We start from the raw sequence: 13218 nt of genomic DNA, 5'->3' as shown, positions 1-13218 counted from the left end.
TATTTTGTCAATAATTGGTGACAAAAGTATTACTTAGTCCCCTGAAGTCTAATAATTATAGTTTAATTATAAGACACATCTGAACGTATTTTGGTTTCCTGTACTAACCACGTCATAGATTTTTTTTTTTTCCTGGAATGTAGTGAAATGGGAAAATGAAAAGTTTTTCTCATATATATGAAAGTTAGACGTGTTATTCAGAATCTCCACAATAAAAGGAAAATTTAAATTAAAATAAATTAATTAAATTAAATTAGCCAAAGGATTTGAATTGGTGGTCTTGGCTAGCCCTAAAGATAATGCTAAGAATTCTTTTGTGGAAAACACCTAGAAATGCTGGGCAAGTTCTAGTGCACATCTTAACTGCAGAGCTGAACTGCAAGCAGGAAAACCTCAGGGACTAGCTAGGGAGGCTTGTGAGTGGACGTTGTCGCCTGTTGGGGCTGGAGTGGAGTATGCGGGGACAAGAGGTGTTGATGTTGGTATGTAGGGATTGTATTGTCCACTCAGAGAAAGAAAACATACCCTGAGGCATTCTCAAAGTGGGAATTTGGGTAAGAGATAGTCTCATGAAGAACTTGAAAGGATAAAGAACTTAAAAGAGCTAGATCTTGTGAAATGTGGACTAGAAAACAACCTGCCCCCAAGCTAGTAAATTAATATTTGACCTTAGGTTCTGGATATGGAGTAAAAATGACTCCTGAGAGTTTGTGACTATTAGACTGTACTCAGAGAATGTTGAAGTTCTAATTTATTTCATAACAAATATAAAGGAAATGCCCAAGTTAAGAAATTAACACAAAAAGTACTTCTGGATCGGTGATATATCTGAGGCATCTGACATTTTTTTTTTTAATTGTTTTTGGAGAGATGAACCTTTTACATAGGTTTTGTAAAACATCTACAGATGAAATGGTGCTGGATATGAGCTCGTGGTTAAAAATTAGAAAACAATAAACCAATTATTTACACAACTAAGAATTTCAGTAATAATTGTCATATATGTAAACTGTGAAATAATTGCATTTATGGTGATGAAATTTATAAACTGGTTCAAAAGTATAAGAACAAAAGAGAGAACATAACACTATGAAAAATGAACAAGAGGGTTTGGAATGGGGCTATGTAGAGCTACTAGTAAAAAATTGAAACAGTCATTGAATTTACACCCTTATTGGACAGGTTAGAGTAGGTTAGACACATCTAAAGAGAAAATTAGTGATGTAATTAATGATAGACCATTATAATCTTAAGAAATTAGTACTCAGCATAGAGAAATGAAAAAACATAAGAGCTTAAAATAGGGAAGAGAGAATATAAAGTTCCAAGATACTTCTGACAGAATTTTGTTTTGTTTTGTTTTTAAGATTTAATTTACTTATTCATGAGAGACACACACAGAGAGAGAGACAGAGACACAGGCAGAGGGAGAAGCAGGCTCCATGCAGGGAGCCCCGTGTGGGACTTGATCGCTGGTCCCCAGGATCAGGCCCTGGGCTGAAGGCGGAGCTAAACTGCTGAGCCACTCGGGCTGCCCATTTCTGACAGAATTTGAAGAAAGAATAAAGGGAAAATGAGGTAGAGTCAACATTTGGAAAGATAATGAACAAGATTCTAAAATTGATAAAAGTCATGAATTCTAAGATACAAGAAATACTACAACTATCAATCAGGATAACATTAAAACTCCCCAAAATTTCGCAGTAAAACTAAGGATAACAGGGGCACCTGAGTAGCTTAGTTGATAGAGCACAGGATTCTTGATCTTGTGTTGTAATTTCAAGCCTGACATCAGGAGTAAAGTTTACTTAAAATTTTTTAAAATTAAAGATTAAAACAGGATAACAAAGATAAAGAGAACATTTAAAAGAAACCAGAGAGAAAAGGCAAATTAACTACAAGGGGACCACACGTGGACTTTCATCGAACTTGGTAACATGGATATATAAGCTTCTGGCAGTGGCATGATGTCCTCAAAGTGCTGAATGATGACTAGCCTGAAATGCCATATATACTGAATACATACTAATATACCAATATACTGATACCATATATACTAAACAGTCATTCATAAGGGAGAATTAAAGACTGATTTTAAAATAAACATTGACTCAAAAAGCTTTTACTAAAGAAGGAAATTGAACTCAATGATGGAGTGTGATTCAAGAAACAGTAGTGGCCAAAAATCGGTAAAGACAAGGGCTGCTATAAATATTGACTGTATGAGAAAACATATTTTGATACTTCCTTTTACTAAATGTTAACACACCAAATATTACTCAAACAAGGTAGAACTAACGAAAATGAGCCCTGATTTATAAGATGGGAGGTGACGATACTAGAGCACTCAAAGGTCCCCGTATTCAGGACAGAAGAGTTAAAAACAGGATTTGAGAGAGCAATCACTAAAAATAAAAACAGAACATATAGTTTCTGCACTATTGGAAAAAAGGGGAGATTTTGTTAATGTTTAATAGAGACAGAATAAGAGGGAAAATAAGTGTGTTAATGAGCACAGGACGATAATAGAAATGATTGCAAATATATCACCAAAAGTAACAAATATAACTTGCCTATTAAAAGGCTAGATTCTTGGAGATTTAAAAATCCAACTGTATATTGTTAATAAAAATTTAAAATAGAACACAGTGTCAATGAGAATAAAAAGATGAAAACAATTTCAGGCACATACTAACCAAAAAAGGGTTGTATTGCTTTGTGAACATCCAACAAAATAAAACTTCAAGGCAAAAAAAAAAAAAAAAAAAAAAACACCTTTTGGGAATTAAAAACAACTTACACAGATATAAATGAAATTATATACCATACCTCTCGGTAACTGACACCTCAGAAATATTAGAAAACCATATAGAATATTTTACTAATATCAAATTAGCAAACCTGATAAAATGGACATAATCACTGAACAATAACCATAGAAGATGCATTCTTTTTAAACTTTCTTTTAACAATTGGCCATGTGCTAGGCAGTAGGGCAGGTCTCCATACCAAGATTTGAATCATTCGAGTCACAGTGGAATTACTTTAAAACTCGGTAAGAAAAGTGCAACTGCAGATACAAATTTAGAAGCGCACTTGTAAATAGCTCGTGTGTAGAAAAGAACTAACAAATGTAAGAAATACTTAGAACCGAAATATTTCGAAAATGCTCTATATAATTTGTGAGATGAAGCAAAGGCAAACTTAGAATAAACCTGAATATACGTGCGTCTAGGTTTGTCAGCCCTATATAATAACACCTGAAAATGAGTAAGGTAGTAGGTGAATTAAAACGTTCGTGAAAGAATAAAGTTACCGCCCCCCTTCAAAAAAAAGGAAGACAGAAATAATAAAGATAGGAAAAAATGAAAACAGACTAACAAAATGCAAGGATACTCTGCAAGAGCTCAGAAAAGGAAATAAGTCTTTGGCAAAACCGATTTAGGAAAAAGGATTTGGATGACTGATAGGTTAGAAACCGAGCCGACTTGTTTAATAAAGAAACCCACAGAAAAAGAGATCCCAAGTGGCTAATGAAAATACGAGGAAACGCTCAGCGATATGAGTGCCGAGAATCAAACCTCAGGTGGCAGGGAGTTCCACCAAAGTGGGTCAAGGGTCAGCAGGCTCAAGTGTGGGCTCCGGGTAGCGCCCAGGCCCGGGGGTGGGGTGGCTTCGCGCATCCGCCCCCCCTCCCCCCCCAGCGTGACCCGCGGCAGCCGCCCGGACCCGTCAGTGGGCTGGACTCCGGAGCCGCGAGGGTGTGAAGACGCGGCCGCGACGGCGGGTAGGACGGGCGCGCACGTCGGGCCGTGGGCACAGGCGTCTCGCGTTACTCAGCGGCCAGACCTGGGGGCAGGTGGGGAGGGCGTCCGGCCGCTGGGCAGGGGACGAGGGACGCGGCTGGGGACCCCGAGCTGCAGCCCCGCAGCGGTCAGACCCGGGGGGAGCCCGGCGTCGCGGGTAGAAGCAGCGGGGCTCGGAGCCTCCAGCGTGTCGGGCGCGGCCCGGGCCCGCCTGCCTCGAGGGGGCTGCGGCTCCCGGGATTCCAACTCCGTGGCTCTCCCCGCGGAGCTGGCGTTGAGGCAGCGTGAGGCACCCGCGGGCCCGGGACGGAACCCGGGACGGAACCCGGGACGCTACAGGCGACCTGCTCGGAAGGGAACGGGCAACGCTCAGCGGGGGGGGGGGGGGGGGGGGACCGCGTGGGGGGCCGCGTGCGGGGACGGGACGGGAGGTCGAGCCGGTAACTGCAGCAAAGCCTCCCCGACGCCCACGTGCCCCCCAGTGGTGGTTCGGGGCGCCCGGCTTTTGTGTTCAGCTCCGGGTGACCTTAGGGGGAGGCCGCCCCGCGTCAGGCTGCGCGCTCCGGGGGGTCCTCTCGGTCTGCTCCCGCCCCGCCCCTCCTCCCCGCTCGCTTGCTCGCTCTCAGGTCTTTCAAAAAGGAAAAAGCTATGATGGAACAAGGCAGGATGATCAGTGTCGGCATCACCTTTAGTATATGACAGTACTTTTGTTTATGCTTGAAATACTAAATGTATTAAAATGGTGATAGCTGTACTCTTTTTCCCTCATTAAAATGTAATTCAGGGGCGCCCGGCGGCTCAGTGGGTAGAGCCTGTGGCTCTCGTCGGGGCTGTGAGCTGGAGCCCCATGTTCAGTGTAAAGATCACTTCAAACCGATTTTAAACATAGTTTTTATTTTTTGAAAAACTCAAAACGCTAAAAAAAAAAATGAAATCACCCACAATTGCACCTCCTGATAATTACTATGAATATTTTAGTCTGTATCCTATTCATACATATGTGTAGTGTCAACCAAAAAGAGCACACTCTACATGTTTGTTTTTCGCCCGCTTTTTACGCTGTATTATCTTAGAAGTTATAGTCCCACATCCGGAGAAAAACACGTCCGTCTTTGTGTTTGGACGGCCGAGCAGCGAGCGCTCTGGGGGCACCGGAGGGTACTCACCGAGCCACTGTTGGTTTCTCCGCTTTTTGCTTATGCTCCGTGCTGCGCTCAACACACCACACGTGCATCTTTGAATGTGTGTCCGTTTGTTTATTTGCAGTAAGTTCTTCAAAGGAGACTTGCTGGATCCAAGGGGTCCCGTAACACACAGTAGGGCTTACAGGTCGGCGAGTGTCCCCCAGGACTTGGTGCCGCAGCCCTGAGGCAGTCGCCTCTGCTCTGTTCACAAGAGACCCCGAGAGAAGGGCCGAGACACGGCCAAGGGAGGAGCGTGCTCCCTGCAGGTGCCCATGTGGGACTCGATCCCGGGACCTGGGGTCAGCCCTGAGCCGCCCAGGGGGCCTGTGGTGTCCTTTAATACAGAGAATGTCTTAATTTTAACATAACCTGTGTAATTTTTTTTTTCTTTCATAATCAGCTGCCTTTTTGAGTCCTCTTTAATCTTTATCCACTGAAAGGTATTTTTACGTTTCCTTAGTTTCATCTGTATTTCAAAGTGGAAAAGGGGCATAATTCGCTTAACCCTGTTTTCCATGGATCCTGTGTTAGGAGATACTTTGCAGTTTAGCAATTAATCCACCAAACACTCTTTTCTCCGGTTAGGAAGAGCACCTCCTCTCTCCATGTAGGGGAACTTCTCAGAGCCCACCTATGGAGCCATGGGATATGCTTGGCCACAGGTGTAAGCTGTTGACCCAGATTGGGCCAGCGTTACATTTACCCCTTAGCCCTGGTGATCGGTGCAAATACAGCCTTGTGACTCCGGGGGGACCGTCAGGGAGGTGCCGGACAGCTGTTTGCAACTGTAGGTATAGGTCAGCCAGGCTGAAGCACCGGGACGTAAAGCCTGTTTCAAAAGAGAAGTAGGATGGAGAGACGATGTAGACCTGAGCGTGTTGTCACTGGCTGCCTAAGACTCCAGCCTGTGAGGCAAAGGTTATGCAGGCCACTGAATTCTCAACTTTTATTGAAATCTTTTTTTTTTCTTAAGTATGCTTTAAAATGCAGTTCCATGGGCCACCTGAGTGGCTCAGTCAGTTAAGCATTGGTCTCTCTATTGCAGTTGAAGTCCTGACCTCAGGATCAAGAGACTGAGCCCCACATGGGCTTGTTGTGCCCAAGATTGCGAATCTGAGAAACCACCAAGGAGCCGACACCGATGCAAACACACGAGGGTTTATTCACAAGCTCGAGCTTGGGTCCAAGTGCACCCGACACAGCGGAGCAGGGACTTGGACCCCAAGGCTAAGAGGCGCAGCAGCTTTATAGGGGCCAGTGGCCCATGGGATTGTAACACACACAGAAAGTTGCACAGTCATGTGGGTCCACACGCAGGTGGCCGATTGAATGACGATTCACCCTATAGTGACCATTTGAACTGGCCTATCACTCTGGTCAGAATTGGCGCGCAGTTTTGGCGGGCACAAGGCGGGATTACATTTTTATGAGCCTATTTCTGGTAAGGGCGTGCCCAGCGGCTTGACTAGGGTGGGGCAGCGCTTTAAGCAATAAGCAGGTCATGTGGGGGTCATACAGGAGGTGGCGGGTGCAGCACAAAATGGGATCAGTCCTGCTCTGCTTGTCCAGGGGTAGGGGAGTTTTGTTAAATTTCCTGGGTCCCACAGGGCTCTGCACTGAGCATGGAGCCTGCTTAAGATGCTCGCTCGCTTGCTCGCTCTCTCCCCCTTCCCCCACCGTGCTCACACGCGTTCTCTCTCTCTCAAAAAATAAAATATAGTTCCGTGATCATATAAGTTTGAGAATGCTCCAGTTGTGTCTTAAAGATTCACAAAGTAAGTTAGCCTATAAAAGGCCACGAGAAAACACGCAGAAGCCTGTTTGTATACCTGTGATTCTCAAACATATTTTTAACAAAAGCGCTTTTTTATGGTACTTCTATTAATATCTCATAGAATGTTGACCAACAGAAGGTTGGTTTGGGAAACTGGTTTGGGAAACGCTGGGCCAGAGGCATGGAAGGCCTGACTGCAAGCTGACAGATGAAAGGTGCTTTAATCTCTGAGCTAGGTTTTGAAAAATGCTAACATTTAATAATTTATAAGCAAATCATGTGATTTTTAAATTTTGACAGAGTCTTCTAATAAAAGTTAAAGAAATGTAATGCAAGCAATCTGCAAACCTTTTCTTGTGCAGGTTAGCCAATACACATTTGCTATGTGTAGCTACAGAGAAAAAAAGTCTGAACCTCAAGAACTAATGCAACTTGAAGGATACACTGTGGATTATACAGATCCCCACCCAGGTAATTCCACATTACATCACTTTCTCTGCTTTGTATTGATGAAATCCTCATAAATATCCTGTTCTGTGTTTCAAACCCGTGAATGAACAGGGAGCATGTTTCACTTATGTACCTGGACAAGACTTCATGAGTGTATCTTTCTGAGGGCTACTTGGCTTTAGCCATCACTCCTCATTTCTGGTATCTTTTGGACAAGGATGCGATATGTAAAAGTTACTGTAATGGAAAAATCATGTGAGAAATATCAGCAATGCTTCTATAACTTCTTGACAGGAAAGCAAAAAGGTACAAGAGATAGAAAAAGGGAAAGAAGAGGCAAATGAAATTTTACATATTTGACCCATTTTTTCCCCAATCTCACATTCTTATAATTCTCTCCATACCTCCATATTAATCCCAGGTATATGCTAGACAGTGGCTATCTAACATTGGCAAGGGAATGAAGTAATGAATATGTGGAGATTAGGAAAATTAATGAAGCAATATTAAGAAATACAGAGATTTAATAAATACAGAGATCACAGTAACTGGTCACAGAAAAATACAAAATACCTTCTTTGTGAAAAAATTTTGCAGAGGTTAAAATGCCATACAAACACAAGTATCATTTTTGCCCTACCTGTCTTTCTTTTCTGCTAAAATCCCATATGTTTCTCCTGCCGGTTAATAAGAAATGCACCAAAAGATCAGACTGTCTTCTCTGGCGTGAGCTTGCACACCGCGCTGTGTATTTCTATGGACTAGGTTTGTATGGCTTGCAGGATGTTACCCCTGTGTCATGAACTGTTCGTTTCCTTAAGCTATTTTTAATTTTTAAAGTGATAGGAAAATTTAAAGTTTCTCTTATTAATAGCATTGAGCTACTAATGTCAGACTGATTGTCTTCCATGTGACTGGTCAGTGAATGAGCTTGAAATCTGCCAATGACGCAAGTTTTTAATGACTTTTCTTTCTTCCTCCACAGGCCTCCAGGGTGGTCAGATGTTCTTTAATGCAGTTAAAGAGGGAGACACTGTGATATTTGCCAGTGATGATGAACAGGATAGGATATTATGGGTTCAGGCCATGTATAGGGCCACAGGCCAGTCATACAAACCCATTCCTGCGATTCAAACCCAGAAACTGAATCCTAAAGGAGGAACTCTCCATGCAGATGCTCAGCTTTGTAAGTTGTGTTGAAAAATAATTTGATTATCAATTAATAACCTTAATAAGATATAAAATTGAGACACATTTATTCAGTATCATAGTTTATATTATTAATGAATTCCTAATTGAATAAAAATCATTTGTATTAGTAGCCATAGAATCAGCTCTCTAATTTTTCACACGGACCTGGAGTAGATGTTGCCTGGGGTTTTAGTCATGAATTTGCCAAGCACTGGGGTGTATCTGTGAATCTCAAGAACTCATAAGAAAATTCTCCAAAACTTCAATAAAATTTTTCTTATTATTTTAACTTACGTGTGCTATAAAAATAGGGAAAGTATTGTGAAGTCATATAGTCTTTGATAGGACTCTGGGACACCAGAATGGTGGACCATCACTTCCTAAGGTGGTTCTTAAGCGTTCTAAAGGATAATAGGGCTGTTTCCTGTTGTAGATTGGTAAGAAAGAGTAAGTCATCAAGCCAACTTTATCTAGATACCTTAGTATTCATGTCATCCTTTGTATGCTGATTTAAATCATTAAAAAGTTATTTTTCATTTGAATCTACAAGTGATTAATAACAAATGATGGAATAATTATAGAAACATTTTCAAACCCAGCTTTAATAATCATTAAACCAGCTATAACTTGTTGCACTCCTTTGCAAAGCTTCTCTGGTCTCTTGTGTCATAAGTCAGTTCTTCTGTGACTTTAAATTCAATTTTTGGCTTCTCAGTGAAAAGGTTCTACTCTTAAGCCTCTTCTCCAGGGGGATAATGTCTTGACATGCATTATTTTGTTCTTCTGTTCATACATCAAATAACTAGTCTCTTTTCACTATTCTATCTAGGCATCTTAATAGCACATATTAAGCCAAATAATTGAAGATGGAACATGAGCTCAAGTCCAGGGCCTTTGTGTTTCAGGGTTTAAAATGTCCATCTTTCCACTTACCACAGTCCATCTTCATGTGATAGCAGAGCCCCACATGCATCGTATATGAATCTTAAAATAGTTTACTTCCATCTCTCCCTTCTGGGGCTCTGGACTACTCTTGTCCTACATTTTACTTCTATCCATGGTTATAAACCCCACAGTGTCTTGCTCTTATCATCATTGCTTTCACATTCAATGATCTTCTAGAGAAATTAAAATAATATGAGAAAATATTTGTTATAAACTTACCCACGTAGTTATCAGTTCTAGCATTCTTCAATTCTTCATTGTCTTGTAAAAATATTTCACTTCTTGAAGGATTTCTTTTGACTTATGTGCAAGTCTGGTGGTGATTAATTCTTTTGGCTTTCTTATACATGGAAAAATAATTTACCTTCATTTTGAAAAAAAAAAATTTCTTCTGGTGCTTTAAGGATTTTGCCTCATGCTCTAACACCTTTTTCTTTTAATATTGAGAAATATGCTCATTTTTTGTCTGTTCCTCGGTATATAATGTGTCTTTTTTCCTTCTGCATTAAAGATTTTCTCTTTTAACACTGGTGTTGAGCAACTAGCCTATAATGTGCCTTGATGTAGTTTTCTTCATGAAATTGTTCTTGAGCTCTATTCTCAGACACAGTTAAGTTACTTGGAAACAGTTCAATCTTTTCAAATATTACTCTTAAGTTTTGTTAGATGGGACTAAACGGTGTCTAGTCTTGGGTTAATTTTCCTCGTTTCTGGACCAGGATTCTTCTTAGAGCCTGACGACCCATGAGCTTTGAGGTTTCCTACTGGCTGTTGAGAACAAGCAGTATTGCAGGCTCTGTGTGAGTGTGGGCACTGCTCCCTCTCGTCCTTTACGCTGAGTTCTTCCCTGGCCGCAGGCAGTGTCCTCACACGTGGGGGTGGTCAGTGTCCCCCCAAATATAGAAAGAGGCAGCGGGAGCAAACCGCCTTCTTGCAGGCTGGCTCCAGCCATTCCAACCTCCCTGAACTGTCCGTCCATCTTCCCCACGGGGCGAGCACACGGGTGCTCTGGGGCTTCTCAGGCCTGTGCCACAGCCTTGAAAGTTTCTCCTGCATTAACTTGAGCCTCAACTCACCTCCTTTGTTTCCCATCTCTCAGGAATCACTCTCCTGGGTTGCCTGATACTCCATGTTTTGAGAACTATTTTTTTAATGTTTTTTTTGTTGTTTGTTTGTTTTTTTTCCAGAATTTTTTTGTGTGTCACATAGGAGGTAAATCTCTTCTCAGGGACTGCATCCTGACAAGAAACAGAATGATTGTTTTTTTAAGTTAGAGCAAGATTTTTCAACCTGGGCGCTAGTAACATTTTGGGCCAGATAATGCTTTGTTTCAAGGGTTGGCAGGAGGGCTGTCCTGTGGTTTAATAGGATGCTTAGCTTCATCCCTGGCTTCCACTGCTAGATGCCAGTAGCAGACCACCCCCTCCTTCCAGTCTGATAACCAAAAATATCTCCAGATAGTGCCAAATGTTCTGGGGGCCAGAGTAAAAGATGAGCTAGAAACACCCTCATTTGATAACCACTGAGTTATAGTACCTTGAAAATTATTTTTAGGATAAGATTTCCTCATTGATTTGTGTGTCAGTATTTTTTAATATCCTAAGGGCAGGAAATACCCAAGGGGTACACTGAGGTCTTGGATACCATCCGTCTTGTGTGCTGGCAAGTGGTCAGGAACCACTGGCCTAGGACATTAAGGCCGTAACTACACGATTCAGAATTAACAAATATAAGATCTACTAATGAGCTGATTCAAAGAGCCATGTAATCTCTCTCACAAAACCTTTCTGCTATCAGATGTCAGCCTGTTGTCAGAGCGGTGTCCATTAGGCTAAGTGGAATGGGGTTTTCCTGCCCTTTGATTCACTCGTAAAAAATCCAAACTTGTTAGGTTAACGACAGCTTTCTTGTATTCCAGGCTTGTAGTAAAGTTTTCTATCACAGCAGACTGCTATTTTATGTTTCTTTAAAAAGGAAGGTGAGGAAGAAGGAAGAAAAATGTGTTTCTGCCTCATTGAATGAGAATACTGCTCCTGACCTCTCTCAGAGAAGCCATTGGACTTCTCCAGAGAGCAGTTAGCCCCTGGCGTATTGTCCTGCCTTCTGGGACCTCCACAGCATTTCTTTTTCTTCTCTTTTGATCATCTCTAGGAAGAACAACTTTTAGAGTCATTAGTAGAAAGTAAGGAAATAATATGATATTTCTGTTGATAGCTACAGAAATCAATATGCTCCTAATCCATTTAATATGCTTTTTCTTTTTTTCATTCCTTGCTGACCTATAGCTGGTAAGGGTAAGTATTTTCATGATTTTTTTTTTTTTTTTGCTTCATTGTACTAAAACATTATATGATTTTTGAAGAAATTTCACCATCTTGTTTACAATGCCAGTCTCCTCCTTTCTAAGCAATCCCAGAATATTTAGGTTAACTTTACCGTTTATGAAACAAAAGTCTATTTTTGCCACAACAGAAAAGTAGAAACAACCTAATATCTACCATTCATGTGGGCATAAATGTAATGGCTATGAAGTTGATATGCAAAAAAAGAAAAAAAAATAGTAATGTTAAGTGGAAAAATGCTAAATTATTATGTGATATTTTAACTATGTTAAAATTTTATAAATATCGCTAAAATTATACCTAAACTATTCACAGTAGGTGAGTTTAAGTAAAGGGACTAGTTACTAATCCACTTCCTTCTGTTTTATGAATTATCTATGTTATAAAACTCTTAAAAACTAAACACATTAATTGTTTAGAGATAGAACAAAACAATTTATAAAGTCTACCTTATCTGAAGACAACCTTATTATCTGTTTTAGGATATAAATAATATGTATTTATAGATTTTTCTGATACATGAATCTACTCAACTTCCCTCTTTCTTACACTTTCAGGATATTTAGAAATTCTAAGCAAATGGTAAACTGAATGGGTAGGGTAGGGTAGGGGTCTGCTCGCTATACAAATTTTCTGCCAAACTGTGCATTGCCTTTTGCCAGACATTCTTCGGTTAAACTATCCTTTACTATGCAAAGCACCTGTTTTTCATTTTTCTCTCTTATGTATGTAATGTAATACAATATGTATGTAACATAATACAACAGAGTACTGGTTGACTTCTAAAAGTAAAAAAAAGTCAAAAATGAACCAGAGAAGTTACCTTCTTTTAAAGTCAAATTAAAAAAAAAAAAAATTCTTCAATCAGTATATAAACTTACATTTAAATTCTTTAGCTTATTTTCTTGATTGATCTAGTAATTACACTTCACACTTCACAGGTATATTTTACTATACATCAAATATATTATTTCAAATACATGTTGAATGTTGGTTTACTTTGCTTATGATTCTATGTATGTGTTGATTAAAATTGTCATCATGTGAAAATACTTACTTGTTATTTGCCACCATAAAGCAAGATGTGTAAATTCATACATCCGTTTTTAGTCAATTTAACAAAAACAAGCTAAGAAATTATTTGGGTCAATAATAGAGGTGTGAACAAACTCCTAATTAATGCAAGTATTGACATTTCTCTTTGGTGTTCAGCATAAAACCATGTACATAAAACAAAAAATGCCAACCAAGATAATCTAAAATTTTGAAACTTCCTGTTACTGGCTGCATGGGTGCTATCAAAAGACAAGAGGTCCTCTCTGCACCATGTTTAACTTCTTGTGAATTTTCAAGCTTAATGAGAGTTTGAGCTAAAAGGAAAATAAAATCAGATGTGGGTATGGGTAAATGCAGCTACGGGCAAACTCTTAACCACAGGATAATTTTAAACCAAGTTATTGTATTTCCGAAGGTTCATATGTTGCTTAGTTCAGGATTTTGCAGAGGAGCAGGTCAGCTCTTAGGCA

General features: G+C 40.3%; 1 protein-coding gene across 25 annotated transcripts in view; it reads left to right on the top strand.

Moving 5' to 3' along the window:
* CADPS2 (calcium dependent secretion activator 2) overlaps positions 1–13218 on the top strand; it is a 452803-nt gene that overhangs the window by 311160 nt on the left and 128425 nt on the right. For 18 of the 25 annotated variants that reach the window (XR_005369828.1, XM_038557504.1, XM_038557491.1 and 15 more), the window contains exons 10-12: positions 7127–7235; positions 8200–8400; positions 11636–11644. Coding sequence is in view for 24 of the 25 variants with exons in the window: in XM_038557504.1 (XP_038413432.1) it covers positions 7127–7235; positions 8200–8400; positions 11636–11644 (319 nt within the window). In the remaining variant the exon portion in view is untranslated. The remainder of the gene's footprint in view (positions 1–7126; positions 7236–8199; positions 8401–11635; positions 11645–13218) is intronic. The other 7 variants (XM_038557505.1, XM_038557502.1, XM_038557489.1 and 4 more) reach the window with 1 other exon arrangement.

This window comes from Canis lupus, chromosome 14 (genome assembly GCF_011100685.1).
Source record: "Canis lupus familiaris isolate Mischka breed German Shepherd chromosome 14, alternate assembly UU_Cfam_GSD_1.0, whole genome shotgun sequence".
NCBI lineage: Eukaryota > Metazoa > Chordata > Mammalia > Carnivora > Canidae > Canis > Canis lupus.
The sequence above is the reverse complement of the archived record's forward strand: the minus strand, read 5'-3'. Positions and strand labels throughout refer to the sequence as shown.